At 32.1% G+C, this 25,832-nt stretch overlaps 1 protein-coding gene across 1 annotated transcript in view; it reads left to right on the top strand.

The window, feature by feature from the left end:
- The window catches only part of LOC129231729 (cytoplasmic dynein 1 light intermediate chain 2-like), a 47,623-nt gene that overhangs the window by 11,720 nt on the left and 10,071 nt on the right, over nt 1-25,832 (top strand). The window contains exons 4-7 of the mRNA XM_054866124.1: nt 6,589-6,819; nt 9,307-9,552; nt 20,360-20,495; nt 25,202-25,316. Of these exons, the coding sequence (XP_054722099.1) occupies nt 6,589-6,819; nt 9,307-9,552; nt 20,360-20,495; nt 25,202-25,316 (728 nt within the window). The remainder of the gene's footprint in view (nt 1-6,588; nt 6,820-9,306; nt 9,553-20,359; nt 20,496-25,201; nt 25,317-25,832) is intronic.

Below are 25,832 nucleotides of genomic sequence, written 5' to 3'. Positions count from 1 at the left end.
TTTTTTTTTTCAAAATTAAAGTCCTAAAATCCTCAGCAGTATACTATAATATAGGAGAAGTGGTTCAGAGGCTATTTTAACTTTGGTTTTTCAAAAGACTTATGAAACATTTAAGTTTTTATGATATTTAAGAAAGAAGGTTCGGAGGCCTTTGTCCAAATATTTTCTGAAAATGAAGTCTTAAAAACGTGATTGTAAGAGCATATTTGGTGGCATTAGGGCCGGCATTCTTTCGAAATTGAAGCTCTAAAAACGCAATTTAAGTGATTTTCGAATGGAGTTTCAAGCAATGTTGTTTCGGATTCGGGAGCTTTCTCGAAATTTTGTGAAATTGAAGATCTGGAAATGAAATTTGAGATGCTCCGTAATGCTTTTAAGGGGGGGGGGGAGGGAGTAGCATTTTGAAAAAAAAAAAAAAGAAAGAAATAGGACCGGGTGGGAGTAGCTGACCAATTTATGGATATTAAAGTTTTAACCCAACATCATTATTTTTCCTTATTAAAATCACTTTGTTGGACACGTTCCTCCCTCCCTTTTGGAAGTAAATATTTTTAAAAAACATTCAACTAAGCATTCTGGAGGGGGGGGGGGGGGCACGGGGCGGTGCAACCAAAGGGGTGTCCTCTGGACAATCTGGTTGCGCCACGAAACAGGAGGTGACTGATTATATTTCTGAATTGAAGGATAATATTTTGCAGAGGGTATTCCGCTTTAAAATCTGAAACTGAAACTTGTCGCTAAAAAGAATACTTCCAACTTACGAAGTCGTTAAAAAGGCATTGAATTTAATGTCTAAAACAAACACATTGTCCAAAGCTCTTTCTTAAATTTAATACGTTGAAGAAAAAGGGGATGAAAGAATTGAGTAATCATGGTCAAGTCGTTACTTTTCTGAACTAAAAGTTAATCCAAATTATTGTCTACAAAAAATGCATATTACGCACAAGTAAATAATGTACTAACGTGCTTACCGTATTTTTTAATGTATGATAACATGATGCAGTGGAATTACCAAAGACAGTAGTTAAAAATCACAAAAAGACATATTGCGCAAATTATAACATATTCACTGCAAGAACAAAAATGGGGAATATCAAATTTCTTGCGCTACTTTGTATGCTCAACCTTGTGAAATTATAGGCATATCGAAATAACATTCATGGCTCCACATATGAAGGAAAATGCCGATGTATGCATTAATTAGCATCACGTGTTTTCAGTGTAAAAGGCTGCGCTTCTGAATAGCATATTCAGACACAACAAGGCATTTTATCCCACTTATAGATAGGCAGCAATGAGGATAGTTTGTTTTAATGAGCAGTATAATTTCACAGGTACATTAATAGAAATATAAAAAGTTCAGTTTTATTTATTTATTTATTTTATTTTATTTTTTTGTTGCAAATTTTTTCTCTCATTTGGAGCATTGATTCGTAGAGCTCGGCGCCTTTTTGGCTTTGGCGCCGTCATGCGCCGCACGACCTTGCACATAGGGACTGCGTGGCCCTATCCATAGCTCATCAGCTGTGGAGGATTCAATAAATATGGTCAAAAGACCAAAAAATAAATAAATAAATAAAAATAAACTATAAACTAAAAAGAAAGTGTTTAAGCTCCAGTGTTAGCAATACAAAGTAACATTGGGCAAAATGCACCATATGTTAAACTATGTCAACTAATGTGAGTTTCCAAGGTTTGTCATCATCCTGGGTTTGTATAAAAACTGGTTTTTTGAAAAAAACCAAAAAAAAAAAAACTTTTTTTTTTTGGTTTAAACCAGGTTTATTTGGTTTTTATTACTATCTGTAGAAAAAGCAATTTTGTTTTAGGAAAATCATGAAGTTTTTATGAATTAATTGTTTAGGAATGTTTAATATTCATATTTGTACGAAATTTCTTAATAATTAATTAAATAGTAAAATCCTGTACTTTCGTTTCCGCATACTTAGAGATTTCTGTAGGAGAATATTGTTTGAAAATTTTTAACTATTATAAAAAATACAATACGTAAATGGATCTTGGTATAAATAATCAAAGAAATAATTTATTATGATAGTTCAGACATTTTTTATTGCAAAAAACCAAGAATAAATTCTTGCAAATATTTCTTCATAATTGTAGCTGTCTGCTATAAATTTAAAAAAAGTAAAATTAAAATCACGCATTCTTAAACATGGAAAGTATTTTGCAGTATCTACAAATGAATCATAAGTCTGATGTGCATTTTAAGACTTTAAAAATCAAGAGATCATTCGGATAAAATTATTTCTGTAATATTGGGTCGGTACAGGCAACTTTTTGACAAATTGAATTAAAAAAAAAAGTTTTTTAAGATATACCCTAATGCACATTACAGAACTTTAAAAATCAAAAAATCAATGCATATTGTGTTTAAAGATTTTTTAAAAAGTTACAAATCATGTAATTTATTTACCTAATGTATCAGTAACAACAATTATAGATACAGGACAAGTGGGTTTTAAGAAAATCATTATGTTTTCCATTGTTGTAGCAGGGTTGGGTTTTGGACTGTTCAAAACTGGTTTAGGACAGGACAGGTGGTTTTTACCGTCCAAAAGTGTCCGAAACTGTCTTAAACTGTCCAAAAGTGTCCGAAACTGTCTTAAACTGTCCAAAACTATGCTAAAGATAAAGAGGTGTAATCTAATCAATTTGTATTAACTGCAATATTCATAATGCATAAATATAGATATTAATGTGAGGTTTAATTAATGAGTTTTTAATATATTTTTCACCTAAATGTTCTTTTAAAAAATATTTTAGTTATAAAGTTGCCAATAACTAGTACACAAAAACTTCCTTATGTAATAGTTGGTAGAGTTATGAAAGGAAATTCACAACACTACCAAGACAACTAATTTCAGTTCCATTTGTAACTCAAAGGAATGTTATTGAATGTGCAATATTTAAGTGGAAAAAAAAGAGCTTAATTTTTAAAATGGTTTTTGCAAATAAATTTTGCGTGATGTTTTAACAAAAATTATTTTTCAATCATAGATTAAAGAACAAGAAATTGATGATTGTACACTTATACTCTAAAACTTGTGTTATTCTTTTTTAGTTTATATTTTTAATATAATACAATCTGTAACTACAAAAAACTGTAATTTATTGCATTTAAGTCAATTATTGCACTATATTTTGACCTGCGTTATTGTCCAAAAATTTGGTTATGAAGGGAAAAAAAAACTCCTGCATAAAAATTGAAATTTTTAATGAAGCATTTAATTCCTATGTAATTCAGTTGCATAAATTAGTTACATATATGTTCATACTTGAATGTTCACGTTGAATAAATAAATAGTCAAAAAAAAAGATTTTTTTTTTGGCACTTTTTTTTTTTTTTGATATTTTCTCACAAAATATAGTCTGTCAAAAAATAGTTTTGGACACTTTAGGACGCAAGGGTTTGAACAGGATGGTAGAAACCTTGCCAATTCTGCTTTCATTCACATACATGCATAAACATATGGAAGTTTGTTTACTATTATCAAAAATAAATAAATAAACTCGTGCATACAAATTTAACTTTTAATCAAGAATTCAACTTTTATGCAACTAGATTAAAATCAGCTGCATAAAATAGGTGAATGTTCTCGTTGAATAAATGTTCAATATGAAACATTACTTTAATGCATTTTATTCTGTGTTTGATGTTTTCTGAAAGAATACAATTTTTCTAAAAATATAGTTTTGGACACAAGGGTTTTGGACAGGATGGTAAAAACCAGGGTTTATACCGTGGTTTTTACCATAGAGTCCAAAACCTTGCCAACCCTGCATTGTAGACATTATTTCTCCTGGTTTAATGCATTTAGGAATGCATTTTTTTTTTACCAAAGAAAAGAAAATCATTTTAATTAAAAGCCTCTTTACAAACTCAAATGAAAATAATCTTTTAACATATTTTGATAACTGTCATAAAATTATAATGTCTATTGATTTTTTCCACCATTCATACATGAACTTCTTTTACTATATTGGGATAAAAAAAAAGTTCTTTGAAAAGTGAAAAATTGGCATTAAATTTTAAGATCACATGGGTGTTTTCTGTTTTCATAATTTTATACATTTTCTTTCCTTGGTTTGACTGCATAATCTATTGGGAATGCAAAAAGTAGGCGCAGTTTTATGCCTACTCTAAGTGTTCTTGGACTCCATTAGTTATTTTTTTTTCTCTTGTCATTTAAATATTCTAGTATTAAGATATTTTTACACTATGCATTGCTTCAATGATACATAATCTATCTCAATAAATCTTAAGTAATCAAGCAAATTAGGTAGTATATGAAGTTTTCGTTGAAATATGCTTTTTGGACTGTTTTGAAATGCAAAAGACTGAAAAAGGATAATTAAAAATTATAAAAGAGCTACTTAGATTTTTTTTTTCCTTGTAATTTAAAAAAAAAAAAATTAATTGGTCTGCCTTAATAAAAAAGCTGTATAGATTTAAAAAAAGAAAGACACATAATAAAAACTATTTAGCAAACTTGCATTACCTTAAAAAATATAAGTTTCTAAATTTATTAAATCTGTAATTTATCTATAAAGCTTTTCTAGTTACTTCGCATTAACTAGATTTTACTCTTTGCAACAATATGTAAAAATTTTGAAAAACTTGCGTTTTTAACATGCCTCCACTCTTTTATTATAGCAATTTCTTTCTGATTGGATATTTGTGAGATATATTAATTTTTTGTTTTAAATACTTAAATACGGTTATGAAGAATATTTTCCAAAATATTTTTTAATTTTTCCTCTTGTTTATCAATTTCTTTCCTAACAAGTGTTCTTTTTTCGTCATTGTTTTAACTCTTAACTTGGAATGTACAGCAATTATGTGCAATTACTCTTTGGCTTAAGAATTTTCTAAGCTAAAAGTACTTAAGTGAGTTTATTAGCAGATATTTTTCATTTCGATTTTAGCATGGATAAAACACTTTAAAGGATAGCCCGAAATGTATGCGACATTTCAACTTTAGAAACACTGATTAATATTGTCTATCTGCATTACTTAAATTCAAAAACATATTAGCCCAAAGCAAATCCGAGTTATGTTTCATTTAAATAAATTTTGAAGCATTAACATTCTGTGATTCTAAATGGTTTGCAATGTCCAAGGCTAATTGAGTGCTATTTTCCTTATCTTCTGCAACATCAAATACACGGGAAGCTTTTGGCGGTTCTTATGCTGAAATCGTGGTTTTTTTTTTGCTCATTTGTTTCCATCCCTAAGCATTTAGTTCGATCAGATCCTTAAACCATTCTGTCTTTGCATAATGGGAGACAGTAAGAGTGTTTTTACGTATATAAGAACAAAACCGTATGAAACTGGTAGGGAAGACAAACTGTTGGTTTAAAAAATTAGTTTAAATACATTTATGCATAATTTATTGCCTATGTCTCTCAGTACGAATGCACCTTTCATATAGCGAAAGAATTTTTCAAATAGTTGCAATGGTTCCGGAGATTACCTTGAACATATAAACATGCAAAAATTTACTCTTTCTCTCTTTGTAATATTAGTATAGATTTAAATCAATGTCATCTTGTCTTTTTTCAAATCATATTCTGAATTGCTTTCATTCTTTCCTTCTTCAATTTTGAAAGAACATTAGTTCTGTATTTACTTCAACATTTGCTTTATAATGTATCATGAAATGTTACTTCTTGTTTACTTGCTGACTTGCGACGCTTTCTGAAACCAGTGAGGCTCTTCTTTGGGATGCTTCTTCCACCCACTGATGGAAAAGCTGCTTATCCATTGAAAACGGTCATTTTGTCCCCCACATGACACCTCATATTTCAATAAAAATAATTCTTTAAAATATTAATGAAATTTTTTTTTTCTGCTTAACAAATTACAAACTTATGTGTGATTTCTTAAGTAAAAGAGACAGAAAGTTGACATTTTCATGGAATTGCCCAGTTTGAGCTATATGAACATTCTACATCTGACCCCAAATAAAATATTTTTTGATTAATCTTTCATAGGCATATTTTCTGACTTTAAGATAATACTATTTATTTTTTCCTTCAAAGAATATTACTGATCTAATGAAACATTTCAAATGTACGTGAGATCACTTGCAACTTTTTAAATGAAGTCGTTCAAAAGAACGAGTTGAATGAACGGATCAAAAGAAAGAACGATCCTCTAATGAACGGATCATTAAAAAGAACGACATGGCCCACCTCTAGTTGACACATGGTAAATTATGCATCTGACCAATCTACAACTTATTCAATGACGGATCAAGAAATTTTTCAAGGGAGGGGTTATAGTATTTTTTTACATGCCCTTTATGTTCATGACAGATGTTTTGGACTTCAGTTCGACAACATTTCCAGGAAGAGGCCCTAACTTCTCTTCATCTGACTTTTATATTATAAAATAATCATCCTAAATTGCATTTTTTCAACTTCAATATCAAACATTCACCAAAGAGTTCCTCAAGGAAAGGGTGATAGTCCCATTGGGCGTTGCCCCTTCCTTTCTTTGTATGTACCCTTGTTCTCATTTAGATGAAAAAAAAAAGGGTTAATGTGTCCTTATTTTCCTTTCAGATCACACAACGTTAGGCGTTTGGGTATTGGATGGAGACAGTTTTCATCGAAATTTACTGAAATTTGCATTAAATAAAGAAACAGTTCCCAACACTACAGTTATTCTAACTGCTTCAATGACAGAGCCATGGAATATTATTGAATCTCTTCAAAACTGGGCCTTAATTTTAGAAGAACACATTGACAGGTTGCGTATTCCTGAAGAGATCCTTCAAGAACATAAAAATAGAGGTTAATTGGAGTTTTGCTATATTTTGCCTTTTATTTTGTACTAATTTTCTTAATTTCAATGATTAATTAATTCAATGTTTTTTGTAAAGTTATTAATCAATTTTTAAAACAGATTTCATCAGACCTAGGTAAAATGCAGAACTGTAAGAACTCAAAAAAATTCTTTAAAATGTTCTGTAATAATATGCTATGTTTCTCTTTCACTTAGGGACCAGCACAGTTGCTAAAGTATCGTGATTAATAAATGCCAGTTTCTTGAACAAAAATATGTTTTTGTTTGATATTATTTTTTTTTATTGCAATAAGCAAGTTAGTTTTTTAAAAAATCATAACAGTTTGCAAACTTTTAAAATTTTCTGCAAGCAGCATTTCTGTGTTTCTCTGTATTATCTGGTTCTGCATGTCATGTAATTCTTTGTTTTTCAGTCTTGAATGAATGTTAATGCTCCCCCCCCCCCCCCGGCAATCATGAATTGCTCTCACTTGAACGTAGTTCATATTCCTTTGATTCTAATTTTTTTTGGTTATAATGCAAATGCTCTAGTTCATGCCCCCCCCCCTTTGTGCACGCCCCTCTCCCTGGATGCATTGTAAAACATAAAACCTGCTTCTAATTACATTTTGAAAACTACTTTGCTTCTATTTTAATCTGTGTGTTTTCCTTAGTGAGGCATTTGGAGAGGTGGGAGATCTTTCAGGAAAGCAAAAGGAAGAGGTATTGTGTATTTGGTTTGATTTCAATCTTACCAACCAGTCATTTAGAAACTTTGTTTGAGCACAAAACTATGAACCAAAAAGCTTGGTTAGTTTTAAAACAAATAGTAACGCAAACCTAGAGTAAGTAAAATTAACTAATCACTTATTGATTCTTTAAGAAGGACAAATTTAAACCTGGGACCTTCGTTGAACAGATGATGGGATGGTTTATAAAACTAAATAACAACAGCTTCTGCATGATTAGTTGATAAATAAATCAAACCTAATACCACAGTGCCTCATCCTTTCCTCTTCATGACCCCACCCCCCACCCTGTCCAAATTCCTCAATTAAGAAACCATACTGATTAAAATTAACAGTAAAATAATTTTAAAATGAAAATAGCATTACTTTTACCCTTTACTATGCTTTTTAATGTGAATTATGTCTCACTAAGTCCTTCACAGTTGATCATTTATGTAATGTCAAGTGTGTATCTCATAGACCAATATGAACAACAGAATGAAATGTGCAGACTGAAAATTATAAATAGAAGTCTTACCTTAGAAAAATTCATGTGACTGCTGCTTCCTCCTTTTCAATTATGAGCTGTCAAAAATAATTTTTGAAAAGTTTTGAATTTTTCAAAAACAAAGTGAAAAAACAGCCTGTTTTTTCTCGTTCATGAGAATTATTTTCAAAAACTCTTATTCTGTTTAATATTTCACCTAGTTTTAGAGAGCATTCATTTTATCCTGATAAAAAAATAAATTTTTGTAACTAGAAAAACTTCTGCATGCTTCAGTATTTTTGAACGTTTTTGCATATGTGTGCCAGTTAAAGAAATTTCGTAAAGCATTGAATTTTGATTAAACAGACTAACTGGAAGTGTTGGTCTGACTATAACTTACGAAAAATTAAAATTATAATTTTTTGGCAAACTGTTTTTAGCTACTGTATTACATACTAGCTGCATCACGCGGCTTTGCGTGGTCTATCTCAAGAATAACAACAATCAAGCTTGAACAAAAAAAATCTAAAATTTCCTGGCAGATTGCGGAAAAATATCCAAAAAGGACAAATTTTAAATTCCCAGATTGCAGGAAATTTCTCGGAATTTTATTTGTTCATATTCGGGAAAAAATATGGCAACAGAAATTTCTTCTCGATTTTCTTCACTCTACAAATTTAAAATAAAGCATTATTCAACAATGAATTTCTAATTGAAGGCTTACCTACATTTTAGCATGCAATTAGTTTTAAACAGTTATAATTGACATTCTAATTACCTTGAACATTGGAACAAATTTTATATGGTGCAGAAAAATCAGGGATTTCTATGGATATTTTATTCTAATTTTTGCAAGCATGTTTTCACCCTCATATAATAGAAAAACACCATTTTTGGGTCCTAAAGTTAAAATGGGAACTGTTTGGTACTTTTTTGTCATTCAAAAACTTCCTATGTTTCTTCTTGGGTGTCCAAGTACCTCCCTGCTAACTTTGCTGGAGATCCCAAGGAAACTGGATTTGTATGGGGAACATATAATAACATACACACACATATATTCCTTGTTTTATTTATATATAGAAGTTTCTATGTAAGAAATTCTGTGGCCCCTCATTTATTCACCACTCTCTTGCAGTTCCTTGAGACAGTGCATGAGAAAGATATCACTGTATTGAAACATTTTTTAATCAGAGTTAAACCGAATTTGAAGCATTTTGAAACTAATTTCATTTAAAGAAAACACACAGTTTAATCATTTCTTTTCCATGTCCCTTTTTTAGTTTTAAAACGATTTCAAGAGTACCTGGAACCTGGCGCCGAGATCAGCAATGTAACTTCGCCGATTCGGCCGCCTGGGACAGAAAAGGACCCCTTAAATAGTCAGCAAATCAAGATAAATCTTGGCTTAGACATTATAGTAGTTATCACAAAAACAGATTACATGTCCATATTGGAGAAAGAACATGACTACAAAGAGGAACATTTCGACTTCATTCAGCTGACGATCCGTAACTTTTGTTTACTTTGTATCCTTTATTTATGTTCCCTACTTATTTCCATTTTGCTTCTTTATGTATAGAGGTATGAATTTAGTTCTTGGATTGATATTAGAATGACTAGAATGTTCTTGATGACTTTGAGAAATTGGATTTCATTGCTGTGAACAGGGGTAGAAGTAGTCCTTTATATTCTATATTTCCTATATTTTCAAAAAAAGCATCAAAAGTGTCCTATATTTCCTATATTTTTGAAGTCCTATATTTCCTATATTCTTATAGTTTGTTATAAAAAATGTAGAAAATTACCATTGAAAAGCCGTTTTGTCACTTGATTCGCACGTTCTTTCACAACTTGACAATTCAAGACTGCTTAAAAACAAGATGCTTGTTTATAAAAAAATATTTTTTTTTTTTTTTTTGGAATCTCTGCCAGCACCTGTCTTTTTAAATTTATGGAGTATTTTTGACAAAATTTTTTCAATTTGTTTTAAGAGAAAGCTTCAATGATCTATATTTTATGACAGGCTCTCCAAACTATTGACGAAGAACTTTGCCAATGAATTTTCACTAACAACAAAATGTGGGAAGATTCAGCTGCTATTAAAGTTTAAAAAAAAAGTTCTATTTAAAATATTTAAATGTAGGTAATTATGCAAAAAAAAAAATAAAGATAAATTAACCCCGCCTGGATTCAAAATTTGAACTTCTTACTGAAATCAGAATTTTACATTATTTGAGCACTATATTTTTAGCAGAATTTGTTATTGAAAAAAAGGCTTTTCAGAAATTAAAAAAATAAATAAAAAATTTTTTTACAGGATCCTTCCATTGATACGTCACCATCTTGTTAAAAATTTTGAGGAATGGGGATTTGGATGTAAATTAATTCACTTTGGAAAAATACTTTGTAATGATAAAAATCGATCAGCTTTCTAGATGCAAATACTTAGGTTTTTTAGTAGTGAAAGTCTTTAGCACCTTTCATAAGATGTAGCATCAGTTGAAAGAGGTTGTTCTTGCAAACAAAAAGATACTGACATAAAAAAGATCATCTTAAAGCATTGACTCTATAATAAGAGTTTTAAGGTTAATTAAGGTACTGCAATTGGGAAAACAATAAATTATGCATGCATTACCAAGGAAAGAGTTCCATTTTATCATGATTTATCATAGTACTAAATACAAAATTCATAAAGAAATGGGAAATTCTTGTAGAGATGCATAACAATCAGAAGCAAAAGAAAAGGTTCATGTATCTTCCAAAAAAAAAAAAAAAAAATAGTAAAGTTAGGGAAAAAAATTGATTTTGCACAGTCTGATTAATGTAGGCAGTCAAAGCGTAGAAAATGACCTTAAACGTAATATATGTATAAACTTTTTTTTTTCTGAAGCTATTCATTCAAGAACTGCAGACTCATTCTAAGTAAAAGTTATAACTTTTATTTGAGTTTTTTAACTGTATGCAGTATGATTAATTAAAATCTTTGATAATAATTTATGCAAGAATATCTAGATTATATATACTATGTAGGGTCTGGTGGGGTAAAGTGGTCATAAAATCGTAGGTTTTCAACTTTGGTGGAAAATAAATGCAACAAATTCTTTAAAAACTTCAACTTTTTTTGTTGTTTTTTTACATTGCATTATTAAAGAACACGGTACATTAAATTTTAGGAAGAGAAATATTGATTTTATTAGTTTTATAGAACTTTCTTTTCCCTATGTTTTTATGACCACTTTACCCCATGGGGTGGGGGAAAGTGGTCATAGCATGGGGTAAAGTGGTCATAGTTAAAAATAGATGCAAAACCATTATAAAGAACCCTAATACTTGTATATTTCAGTTGTTTTTATAGTTACAAGTATATTCACGAGTACATGCGTGTATACATGAATATATACATGTCGTGTTATACACGAGTAAACACGTTCCTATATGAGTAGATACATGTATAAATCAGATACATTCATGCACGTGCCTACTCAAGCATATACGTGTATATACGAGTATATAAGCATGTATACGTGATTACCTACAGGAGTGTATACGTGTCTACATGAGTACGTAGGTGTCACATGTATATACGTGGCACATATATGTACATGTCACGTGTATATACGAGTATATACGCGTATAAATGAACATCATATGCGCGTATGCACTTGTATCTCGAGAAAATACGTGCATACTTGAGTATATATGTGTATAGTAGACGTATATACGCATATGTAAGTGTACATACATACATATACGGGTATACACGAGTTAATTCGTGGATACATCCAGTGCGTCTTTGGTACGTGTCTACTCACGTATATATAATATGGAAGCACGAGTATATACGCATGTATACGTGTAAAGACGATTATATAGCTGTATAGACGTATATACGTACATTTACATGTATACTCCTGTCTATGTATGTATACACGAGAATATACGCTTATATACATGTCGGCTTACAGAGTGAATCTAAGCTCTTGGACAAAAATCAAAGGGGTGTGAGAGGGGAGGATAAGAAGCAAAGAATCATAAGGAAGTTATAATCACTGACGCGCTACATGCACACAAAGCCAGAAACTGATGGATGCAAAACAGGGCACAAATTTGTTGCTCAAAGGTGATTTTACGTAACATTTTAGTTTTTAAGAAATATTTAGAGCAGTTGTTGAAAGTTTCGGTCTGTAGTAGCTCTAATACACGTTACGCAACAAAGGCGCAGCGGCTGATGAAAGTTTTTCAAAAGTCTCGTTATTGCAACAGAGAGGGATCTGTGAATGCAACGCATGTATTACAGCTCAAGGCCGCAAATTTCATCAATCGCTTTAAAACTTTCTTAAGTCCTAAAATGTTGTGTAAAATTGTATTTGTGTAATATATATATATATATATATATATATATATATATATATATATATATATATATATATATATATATATATAAATTTGTGACTTCTTTTGCATCCATCAATTTCTCACTTTGCGTGCATGTAGCGCGTCAGCATTGTGTTTGTGACCATATGTTCCTTATTGAGTCTTACTTCTTATCCTCTCCTCTAACACCTTTTAATAATTTGCTCAAGAATGTAAACTTACCCTATATACTTAAAATACACCACCAGCTCAGTTATTCCATCAGTTTCGTGCTTTTTAGCACTCATCAGCCCGGAATAGGAATCACATGAGCAGGTGGCGAAGAGCTGGTGGTGTATTTTAAATATTTCTGCCTTAGCCCTGACTTAGGGCGGTAACTTACTACAAAATCACCCTATATACTTTTATATCATATGCTTGTATGTAAGTGTCTACTCGAGTACGTACGCGTATAGACGTGTCTACCTGAGTACATAAGTGTTTTTATATATACGTGTTTACGAGTGTAAGCGAGCATATACGTGTATAGTAGAACGTATGGCTGTATGGATAAAAAATACTTGCAGATACCCATATAGGTATTTATTGGCGCATATATGTGAATATGTCTATGTACATGTCTACACGAGTATATATGCGTATATATACGCATATACTCGTATATTTAACCCCGTTTACTGTAAAAACAATACATATTAAGTAAAATTAATATTTCATTTGTATCTGCCTCATACCTAAAGATTAAGTGACATTAGAAGAACAATATTCGTTAAGTCTAATATTATGACCACTTTACCCCATCTTACTTAAATTGTTCTAAAAAATTATCTAAATTAGATTCAGCTAACTGCTAATGAGTAAGAGTTCTTGAGACATGTAGGAAGCTTCCTGTACAGTCAATCTGTTCCTAATTCTAACAAACAAAATTTCCCAATGATGTTAAAATAGGTGTTTAGATTTTTAAATTTTTCATGTTCACGCAAAACATTTTTTTTTTACCGAATAAAATTTTGCCAGTTGTAAAATATTGTATTCAAAATGTAGTTTCTAACTGCCTTACTCTAAAATAAAATTTTCACATTCATTCAAACATTCATTTCCAAGCTATAGCCATTTATTTGACGTATGACCACTTTACCCCATTGACCACTTTCCCCCACCAGACCCTATTGTTTATTTTTTCATATCAGTATTATTCATAAAATGTGTCCTATATTGGTCCTATATTTTTCGTGGAAAATGTCCTATGCGTTAAAAGTTGACCACTTCTACTCCTGTATGAATATATGTCTCGTCTGTTCCAGTGTTGCCCCAGTATTCTGCGTGTTTTTAAGTTTTTGAATCCTGGATTGTCAGTAGCAAAACATGTAGTATAATTTGCATTGCTTGCAAACCAGTTGCTTGTAATTGAGATTGCTTGTAAACTGACATTCAAGACAATTGTCAGTAAACATATTGTTTGATACTTTCAATAATACAATGTAGAATGTAGTTTCAATGATTGCTCTCCGGTAGATATTTAGATTTTTTTTTCTTTCAGGAAATGTGCCGAGAATTGTTTAATTTAAATTTCAGTACATAAATAACAAATAAAAGTTTGTCGAAATAGGAATAGGGAAAAGTTTTCTGTCGTATTCAATGGGCATTTACCCTTTTCGGGTTTTTTGAGTTGAGGGCAGTCTGATCCCAAGGTGTGTTGTACACTGGTCAGACGTATTAAATATAAATTTGGGTATAGCCGGGTGTGCAAAGTCAGACCTCCTTTGGTGCTTTTGGGTGTCCAGGTCTTTGCACCCTATGCCAAGGACTAAAAGAAGACGCATACAGTACCCTAACGAGGTACGGGGAGATATACCGTATCTCACGGTGAGCAAGACCCACACATTAATAGGCTGTGGGACGAAGGCATAAAAGATGCTTAAAAACATGGTTTCGTTTGCCAACTTCGGGGACTACAAAAAGTGATATTTTTCTGAATCCTTAGTGTCTACAGATGAAAAAAACCCAATGTTCACAAAAAAATAGTGTCTCATAATTTTTTTACAGACCATTAGAGATACATGAAAAGGAGTGAAACTGACAAGCAAGAGGTAGAAAAATTTTAAATACATAAAATATATTATACATGTACATTTAAAAAATTATGCATGTACGTTAAAAACATTATGCATGTACATAAAAAAAAATAGTTTTTTTCAAGAAGCAAACTCTTCATTCTGAAGTATAATCGTCATTATTACTGAATTCATCTATCCTGTTTTTGCGTATAGAGTTATTTTCCTCTTGAGAGTTTATACAGCTACAGTCATTAGAGGAAAATTATGTGCATGAACAATTTTACATCCTGCAAGTAATACATCTCTTCAAAGAACACCAAGTTTTCGGGCATGCACAGGAGACTAGTTTTTGAACATTATATCTGATGCAATGGGCATAGTCCTCCTTTGTATTTCAATACTGCCCGCATTTATAGTCCATCCAACGTTCTGATGAACTGGGAGCATTGATTGAATCAGTGGTGCTCAAACTACAGCCCGCGGATCAAATTTGCCCCTTGAAGCTGACCCATGTGCCCGTCGTATTAGTATTCAGTATTAAAAAACAAAAAATATATTCTAAAACCTTCCAAAACTACCAGTAATCTTCTTTCGGCGTTATGAATTTTGAAGTCAAGTAGTCGTAAATTGATTTCTGAAATACAGATGCAATAAAATAAGCATGTAGTAATAATAACAGCAATTTTGGTTTGTAATTGTCCATGCTATCTAGAAAAACTTAAATCATATAAATAAATTTGATATTTGTTCTGGTCCACGAGATTCCTATTAATGTTAGTTGTAGCATATCTTTATATTTCCAACTTTTTTTTTCTGGACGTTTTGCTATATTTATTTTTGGTCAAATATTTGTGCCCATTTCAATTTAATAAAAGCGGTGATTTTTTTATCTTTTGCAAGCGCTGCTTTTTGCACACTACGGGGAACTAGAACATTTTTTTTGCGTGCAATTTTCAGTAAATAAATAAAGCCCGCGGTTTTTTGCATGATTTTTGTAGGGATTGGTGGTTAGGTTTGGTAGATAGAGAGATGATATTAAGTGGGCAAAAAATGTTTTTTTTTTAACATAGAAAAGGTTTGTTAATTCCTAACAGAGGTAGATATACATGGATCGTATAGATAGACTGATAGAGAGAAAGAAAGGTGGACAAATATAGAAGTGGATACAGTAGATGGACAGTAAGAAATAGAGGAACGTCAACGGGGGATCAATAGCCCCCCCCCCCCCCACTCGCACACAAACACACACCATGACTTTGAGAAAACAATGCTTTCAAATAAAAGTGGAAATGCTTTTTGTTATTTTCCGACAAAATTTGCATGAAGAGTATGTCCTTTGTGACTCCCCCCCCCCCGCCCCCACCTTTAAAAATATTCCAAAGGACATAACTGGAGATAGATCTAGAAAACACTTTATTCAACACAAAATTTATTTAAGCAGCCGCCGAAGGCGGCAACCTTGGCGTAAAATGGCAAATGATAATATTGATGTATAGAAAAAAATATTGATTAATACCATCGACAAAATTTTTCAAGCAAGACGCCAACCTTGGCGTAAAAAGGCGAATGATAATGTTGATGTATAGAGAAAAAGATTGATTAATACCATCGATAAATTTTTTTAAGCAGCCGCCGAAGAAGCCAACATTGGCGTAAAAAGGCAAATGAAAATATTGATATATAGAGAAAAACATTCATCATTACCGTCGCTAAATTGGCTAAGCAGCCGCCGAAGGCGGCAACCCTGGTGCAAAAAGGTGAATTCCATAAAAAGGCGGACCAGCTGGTCGCCGCAGGCGGCTAGTAGTAAAAAAAAAAGATTAACATTGCTTGCGATTAAGATTCCATCGTAAATATCGAATCGAAACCCAAGTAGTGACGTCACAGGCATAAAAGATTGAAGAACGCTTTTTTCGACTGATGCGTGAAAGGACACGATGTGTTCAGCATTAAAAAAATTGTAAAAAAAAAAAACTATTGCGTATTTTTAAGAACTTTTTTCTTCTGAAGAGGGCGAAATGTTTTTACTATTACCAACTTAAATTTCAGAAATGAGGCTTTGATACTTCTCGCAGGATGATATTAGAAAAAAATAAAACCCAGAAAAACATGCAAATTAAAGGTTTTTTCAAAAAGTCATAAAAAATACAAAAATTGCTCTATCTTCAAAATTTTTTTGTTCATCATATTTAAAATTAAATTTCCGACACTATAGTACCAAAAATATTTGTCTGACGCGATTGGTTCGGGGTCTGTGAGGTTAAAAGTACTAAAAAGTGCTAAAAATCGCATAAAACATGAAATAACTTTTTTTCTAATTAAAATATCAAAAATCGAAGCCCGAGGTACACAACTTCAGCGAAAACTACACCTTATACCAAATTTCATCTTTCTAGACCTTACCGTTTTCCCGGGATGCGCGCCACACACACACAAACATCTTATTTTATTATATGTATAGAAGAAGATAGATTGTATCTATTTTTGTCTTTTTTATTTTGTACTAAGAAATATTTTTACGATACATTAATTTTAGCCCATTAAACCACCTTTCATGTCTTTATTCAGCAATCACGATTGCTTATTGTTCTCACTTGACCGTCTTTGATGCCCGTGCCTTTTTCCAGGGGCCTCTGCAGCACTACCGCCCACCGTCCTCTGCAGGCACGGCTCCTCCGGTCCTGTGCAGTGTCCCCCGGAACCCGCTTCTCCTGGACGGTGGCGTCCATGTCCTAGTCACACACGCACACGTTTATACATATATACACACGCCTACAAGCGTACACACAGGTCTACGCACACACACAACTATACACACGTAACCCAGGAGAGAGGGTCAGGCTTGGGGGTACAGGAACCGTTTCTAGAAACAATAACTCCAATGAGTAATGTCCTGTCGCAACTCGTGATTGCGAAACACAAAAAAATGAACTCAAAATTTCAGAGCTCAAGTTATTTTTTAATTTTTTTTTTTACTTTGACGAGAAAGTAGGCTAAAAATGAACTCAAAATATCGTCTGTAATCAAAAAACAATATTATTAAAAAAGGAAATCGCAACTCCAACGAACTATAGGGGGCACTGCAGTCACTGTCTAATGGCCGACTTAAAAACTAAAACAAACGCATGTGGTAACGAAGAAAATGCTAAAAGTGTTGTGATTTTTGTTTGTATGTATGATATTTTTCGCTTTATTCTTTTTAAATTAATTTTCAAAGTCTTGTGGATATTCTGGCCCACGTAGAAAGAAATGAGAATTCAAGAAGCATTACTAAACGTCAAAGATTAATGCAAACTACGTAGTTCGTAGTTTTAATCAGCTATTTCCACGATGTTGAATTCGATTCTTATCAATTCTTGATAAAACTAAATAATAATTGTGGCCTGACAAGAACAACAATTAATGCTAGAAAATTCAATATGATGTTACAAATTATTATCGAAAGAAGATGATACTTCTTTGCCTTGCTTGGCTAGCGCTTACTGTTTTGCATTTGTTGCTGAGTTATTTCTCTCGAATTCCCGAATCGGTTAATTTAAAATTTTTCTGTTTCGATTTTTCTAATTTCTGAGTTACGATTTAATTATGTCAAATTATGCAAATCATCTACAGAATTCTTACGGATATATGGTGGTAGTTTTCTTTTCAGTTGATTGACCATTATTTCTTTTTACTTATCGAATTCTGTAATCTTACTACCATTTTATTCCACTCATGATAAAAATTAAAAATGGTTTAACTAAAAACGCGAAATCTCGCCAAAGCTACTTTGCTCGCATATAACCCTAAACAAATTTGGCGAAACCTTTCAGCTGAGAATAAAAGGAATAAAGTAAATTCTTTCTTGGTGAAACATTTTTCATTTTGTTCTACGATAACATATTCAAGAAAATATTTTGCATACCGTCCATTCCAACTAAATGCTGCTGTAAAAGATGGTTAGTTAAATTAATTTAAGATTAAAAAAAGCTCATATTCTTACAAATTCATACAAAACAATAAAAATTTTTACCTTGTATAACGTTATCCAAGTTTGTTAATCCAGTTTCCGCTTTCACCATTTTCAATCAACTCATATTTTAGAAGGAAATAAGGAAAACTAACATTATTTTGAGAAGCTAGAGAATACTACTAAGGGACGAATTGATTTCTGTAGCTGAAAGCAAACTAAGACTCATCGATTGCGTTAATAAATACTCAGAACAAACTGCCTGTCTTTACGTCAACAGACAAAAGTGGAACGCAACGTGGCAATGTTTTAGTTTCATCGGCAGTTTTGTAAATCACCGCAAGGTAGCGTATTCGAGCGCTGGAGTTCCGAAAAGGTAAAACATCGTGATATGAAAGTGAAATATACTTTTTAATTTTTAATTTTTCGTCTGCTAATGTTTAATTTTATAATATTTTTTAAGCATGTATTGGCATCTGTTAGAGTTGTTTATGTTCTTAAGATTTTGTAGGTCAATTATTGCTATTCGGTGATTCATTTAATACCTTTTTTGTGAAGTAAAGTGCCTTCTTTTTGTACTTAACAGTGTCTATGTGCGCTGGCTCTAGTGTAATAAACGAAATCTTGAGATTAAGATCATTCAGAGCTGCGGATTAATACAAGTTTTGATTTCCTTTTAATTACAAAATTACTAAACAAAAGTAAGTAATTTAAAACGTATTAATATATTTAGCAACGAAAAATTGAGTAAAACAGTAAAATTTCGGTTGAAAAACTGTTTATTAAATTTTTAGATTATAAATATTGTGTTTAATAGCGCCATCTAGAGACAAATTGTTTTGTGTAAGTGCTAACAGTTCACGGAACATAGTTCCTATTTCAATTACTAATTAAAACTTAATGAGACAGTTCCAGCGTGTGAACATTGTATTTTTCTATTGAGTTCATCATTAATAATAGATTTCAAGCAAGTTCACGTAGTCCCTAAGATTGGTAAACGAACTTGAACGATATTTGCGCTCGGCCCATAGACTATAAGGGATAAACACCCAGCTGAGCGAAAGCTCAGTATGGTGACCTTCCCCGGCGCAATGAACACCAAGCCCGTCCGTAGCACAGATGACTATCGACCGCCGCACTCAGTCCCGCGCTGGGGCCCGCTACGCGGACCCCCCGTGAGATGGAACTTAAGGCCCAAGGCTAAGAGGTGGGGTGCGTGCGGAGAAAAGTACGCTTGCAAGATACACATGAACTGCCCTGGCACGCATTGCTCAAGGCTAAGAGTAGAAGTCAGCCAACAAATATTGCCAGGTTGTGTCCGGGTTATCAGTGTGCCCATCGTCATGAGGTGGGACAGAAAGTTTATCCCTTTTGGACAAAGGGCAATGCCATTGAGGTTACTCCATCACATATTTTAATGTGCATTGAATGTGATAGGAGCCAACCAAACTCTAATCCTGGTGCAGTATTTGGGTGTCTGCAAGATTTCGGGTTAATGGACTTGGTTTAGATGCTGCTGTCAGCCAAGTGGAATAAGCCACACACATAAATTTGCTGAAATCACACCCTGAACTAATGTCAATTACAAATACAGTGAAAACAATTGTCACAAAACTAAGGGCTACAATGTTATATATATATATATGTGTGTTTTTTTTTTTTTTTTTGAAAGAATTTGGTATTAAGCAAGGCAGGAAGTAAAAAAAAAAAGAAAACTGGTTTTCTTGTTTGTTTGATTAGAAATTTTCAAAGTGTGCGTATAAAAAATCTTTCACTGATATTTTGTGTATAGAACTAACTTGCACATTAACAGTATGTTGTGTAATTTTACATATGTCAAACATTGAGGTACTTTTTACTTGCCCTTGTATGTTCAAATGCAAAGTTTTTTAAACTATGACTGTAATGCTTCTCGCTGGTAATTTTGATCAATATTCCTTGACTCTCTGGAAGATGGTGCTTCACTTTTCTATGTATCAGTTAAAGAAGACAAGAACTGTGATTTGCTCTTAAAATACCTAATGAACAGAGTATATTCTTTCCCATTTAGAACGCCAGCTCTTGTAGTAGAAAAGGATGCCGTTTTTATGTAAGTTTATTTGTGTTATATATTTTAAGTGGTTCAGTCAATAAGTGATTTCATTAAATATTGAAGATATTCATTATAATTTATGCAATGGAGATTGTCAACTGAGATTATAAAAGTTTTGAATCATCGTTACATTTTTCAGTTTATTTGGGTTTGCATGTTTATATGCTTGAATATTATTGTATAGATTGAAAGAAAGAAAAAGTAATTTTGGTCGTGTTTTAAGTTTTTTGATTGCTTGAAGAAGAAGAAACAATACTTTTGATAAGCAATAAATAAATACCTTTGTGCCGAGAAATAACAGGAAATATCCAACGTTGTTTAGCGTTATTTGTGCTAAACAACGTTGGATATTTCTTGTTAACACTTTTGATAGTTTGTTTCTAATTCACAATGACATAAATAGCTATAATCCAGGCTAGCTGCTGACTTCAAAATACTACTTGAAATGGCCAAAATTTTGGCCATTTTCATCAAGCTCCTTTTTAATGTTATTGTCTCATTAAGCTTTAAAAATATAATAATTTTGCAATTTAAAAAAAGTAGTAGAAATTTTTTTAAACTAAGGGCTATTATTCTTTTGCAGTCAAGGTTCTTGTAAGCTAAAAGTATTCTCTTATGAAAGCAATGACCTAGAAGTCTACCTAGAATTCAAAAAAACCCATTAGAAGCTATAAAAGTCACTACAGTTGAGATCTTTTCGAACAAAACCCCCTACTTATAAGTAAATTTTTATATGTATTTATACAAGTTGTGTCACAATTCTCTCTGGGTTTTAAAAGGCTTATTAAAACAGACATATTGCCAATACAGCAATAGTGTTGACTTTGCTACAGAAAAAACTTGCTTCCCTAATGTGCGATATGTGACCTTTCTTAATTCAGTGGTAATTAAGTATAAAGTCTAATACTTGTTTTGCTAAGTGTAACATGTCAAGGTCAATGGTAGCAAATGCAGTTGTAGGGTTGCCAACTGCTCCGCATTTTGCGAAGTTGCTGCGCAAAAATGGCGAAACTCCGCGTCTCGGCAAAGAAATTCTTTTGCTCCACACCTCCTGGCTAAACGATGTTTCACTTAAATTTTGCTATTTTATCACAAGAGACGTGTAAATATGAGAAATTAAAGATGCTTATACTCAAAGATTGAAATAGTCTTTAAAGCTATTTTACTAATTTAAAAATTATTTTTATACTCCTACTTAAAATGATAATCAAAGCTCTAAAACAATTTTAGATAAGTGGTTTTAGCTATTTCTATTAGTTTTTATACAAAATACCCAACTGCTCCGCAAAATTTTTAATTGTTCCTCAAAATCACCATGGATGCTCCTCAAATTGTTTCTCTAAGGTTGGCAACCCTGCAGTTGGGATCTTTTGGTGTAAATAGTGCGGCACATAGAGCACAAGCATTCAATCTTCAATATAGCCCCATAAAACGAATCATATGGAGAGCGTGCTGGCAGACAAAGAATGATTGTCATCATCAGAACTTGTCCAATCCAGTGATCAGGAATCTTGTTATTGAGGAAATGGCTGTCGTCTGTCAAATAATGGGGGGTTAGGGATGAGCATCTTGTTGGTTATGATCGACCATTGATTGCAAGATGTAACCGCAAGTGAAACAAAAATTAGACTTTAGGCTTGATATCTATCTTATTGTAAAAGGTTCTCTGATCAAAGATTGGGGGAAAATAACTTGTACAGCTTCTTTCTTCAGTCAAGTCAATGTTGTTGCTGTATCGGTAAAATGTTTATATATATATATATATATATATATATATATATACACTCAGTGGTAGCACTCTACAAGTAGCAAGGCTACTGTAGTAGCAACATTTTTTAATCTTTCGTAGTGTATCACCCTACTTTTTAAAAAAAGTAGTGTAGAGAGTAGTTCGATAAAAAAAAATGTAGTTTGTTCCCATTTTTGGAAACTACTTTTAAATAAACTTTAAAAATATTAAAAAAAAAAAAAACAATTCAAACGAGTTTGACAGGGCAAATTTACACAAGTACATCAGCGGATGCAATGGGAAATAAGACTCGTAAAAATACGAGCTGAGCTCATGCATATCATTTTGACGCCATATGTTCTATCTGTTCAACGTCATTAGTTTGTTTGCCATCGTAACTTTCATGTTTCGCCAATATTCATATTGAATAGAGCTTGACTTAAAAAGAAAAGTATATGAAATAGCAATAACAGCCAAGTAATTAACTCCTTTGTTCTTTTCTGACTGCCGAGAATGTCCCAGCTATGAACATTTTACATTTCAAAAAAATTATTGTTCCAGTACTGTAAAAGCACTTTTTTTCACAAAAATGAAGATATCTGTGATTTTGTGAGTTGGAAAAATTTCGTGAATTTTGTATGAACAGGCCAAAACTTGAAAAACAAAAATATTGTGCTATTGCGTGACGTCTCAATCATGGAAATTATTGTAAATTTTCATGATTTCGTCACGCGAAAAAAGTGCTTTTAACATATTCACGAAATGGAGCTACTGTAAATGTTATAGCAGAGAATGAGATTGAGCTGCCCAAGTGTAGGATATCTAAATGTTTTTCCTTCCTTTTACATAGTATAGTAAAGGAAGTATTGTATTTGCGAAAAAATTTTGATCCAAAAATAGGCCTTAATTTTCATTTTGCTCACCTCGGAATGAATGTTGAGTTTTTTTTTTTTTTTCAACCCTACTACCTGTGGATATATGCCTAAGAACCTATAGACACCCGAAATATCCATTTGGACGATCCCCAAATTAATTACAATAAGTTTTTGCCTGATATCTGTATGTACATATGTATGTACATATGTGCGTATGTGAGTATCTATCTCGCATAAATCCAGAACGGTATGTCCTAGAGAGTTGAAATTTGGTATGTAGACTCCTAGTGGGGGTCTAGTTGTGCACCTCCCTTTTTGGTTGCATTCGGATGCTCCAAAGGGGCCTTTTGCACCTTTGTGGGAGAAAATCATTGTTAATTTCGCTTCAAATTCAAATGGTGTTATAATTTAGCAGACACTTGGCAATATATCGCCAGTCTTTTGGTTGCCAAGTTTTGTTGCTACTTGGCGACAAATTTGGCAAATTAAAAAAAAAAAAAAAAGCTGGTTTCAATTTGGCCACTGTTGGTGATATTTAGAGAGTTAACAATTGAATCCCATTAAAATTGCCAATAATGTAGAAATAACATTAAATTGGTGTAAAAGGAAGTCATTTGATACACATATCAGCTTGTTTTATTTGTGTAGGGGCAAAGCTTTATCAACAAAAATTTCAAGTTTCTAAAAAAAGAAGTTTTTTTTCTTTTCAATTTGTCCTAGCATACAAGCGTTGGTTTACACTTTCAGATGCAAGATGAAACTTTTCACAATTTTTTTGACATAAGAAGAAAAATATAAGAGGGTATATGCGACTTGCAAAATCGACTTTCATTTTTTGTGGGATACCCTGCTTTTTATTTACTTATGTTTTGAAAAGTAGCGAAGTAGCGACTACATTTCAAAAGTAGTTTGTAGTTGCTACATTTAAAAAAGTAGTCATTGTAGTTGACTACATTTGTAACAAAGCAGTTGTAGTTTGCTACAAAAAAATGTAGTTTTTCAAACCACTGTATGTACTACATCTAATCCATATCAAATATTTAATTTGTAAAGTCATATCATTTTTTTAAACAAACATTTCAAAAAAAAAAAAAAAAAAACCTACTGCAATATTATTGAAATGACTGCTAAAAATATTGTGATATAGCACAAGTTCATCAGCTTTTAAAAAGCTGATGAAAAGTTTTCTCAACAAAATGGGAGCAAGGGATGAAAAAAATATGTATCTATTTAAGGCTGCAAAAACTAAGTAAATATTTGCACTTTCACGGGTAAGATCTTGCTTTTTGAGCCTACTGGGTAATTAGTTTCTGATAATGAAATGCTTGCAACTGAGACAATACTATCAGCATGAGTAGAATGACTAAAAAGGCAGGAGACTTTCCCCTAAAGCATTTTGCCGGCAATGTTGACATAGTGAAAAGAAAAAAAATAGCAGATATAATGGTTATAAAAAGAATTAAAATTTTGATTTAGCTCTGGGCAGTCTACAACCCCTTAGCAGCTGTCCTAGGGAAAAAATCCTTAATAAAAATGAAAATGTGTCCTTTTTTGTAAGTTTTGTCTCTGACTATACCTCTGATTTCTTGATATCATACTCAATTTAATTTGATTCAAAGAAAATTATATGTTATGGTGTGATACAGCTTGGGCAATGTGACTATTGTTTTTGAGTTCCTGGTCTGAAACATTTTGCCGCTTGCCAAGGACAGTGAAAAAGCCTTTTTTAAATTGCATAAAGACATTATGTTTTGGTTGAGAATAATGTGATCTCTGCATCTCCTTTCCATGAAAGTTGAAAGGGGAGACTTGTGTAAAAGTTTGACTTTTTATGACTTTTGTTTTAAAGATGTATAAAATTTAGTATCCTCTGAATGTAAAGTTTTATTAAATTAGTTCTGTAATAGAATAACTACATTCTAATTAAAAGTTTTTGTCCTTTCAAAGTGTATATCAGTTGAATCGATTTTGAACTGTATCACATATGTAATTGGTATTCAACTGTATGTATCTCAGCATTATTTGAATTAAATTTATGTATGTTTTATTCATTTCACAAGTTTATGCATGCCAATTAATCCAAATAACATGCATTTTAGACCCGCAGGCTGGGACAACTCAAAAAAAAATGGTATCTTAGTAGACAACCTAACAACTATAAAATCAAGTGATGCATATGATGAAGTGATCGTTAAACCCTCAGGAAGCAGAAAGGTATTTTATGAATAATTTTTTCTGACTTTGTAGGGAAGTGAATACTTGATTGAAATAGTTTTGTTTCTTTTACATTTGCATTCAGCAGATACATTGACATACATCCTGCATTAGGTCTGCTGAAAAAAATTGCCATTGTAAAATCAAATCCTCCTAAAAAATTGCAATTGCAAATACCATTCCTTGCTGATTTCTCTTATTTGCATCATTTCTATGCGACTAGTTTAACATTTCTTATATCTTTGATATGGTTGTATTTCTTTGTTTGATTTTTTTACTTATTTTATCTATTTTGTATTTAATTTCATTTTCAAAAAAAAAAAAAAAAATTTTTTGAGCATATCCAAATATATTATAGTACGCAAGCCCAGTCGAAAAATGGGGGGGGGGGATCATTTGACCCACTAGGAATCTTATTTTAAGTCGTAGTATAGCTTGTAAAAAAGAGTTCAAACACCGCGCCGTGCATTTTGGGTGATACATGAGACTACACCGGTAGCAAGAAGTTATGCATCG

Source organism: Uloborus diversus, chromosome 1 (assembly GCF_026930045.1).
Source record: "Uloborus diversus isolate 005 chromosome 1, Udiv.v.3.1, whole genome shotgun sequence".
In the NCBI taxonomy this organism is placed as follows: domain Eukaryota; kingdom Metazoa; phylum Arthropoda; class Arachnida; order Araneae; family Uloboridae; genus Uloborus; species Uloborus diversus.
Note: the sequence above shows the minus strand (reverse complement) of the source record. Positions and strands in the feature narration are given on the sequence as shown.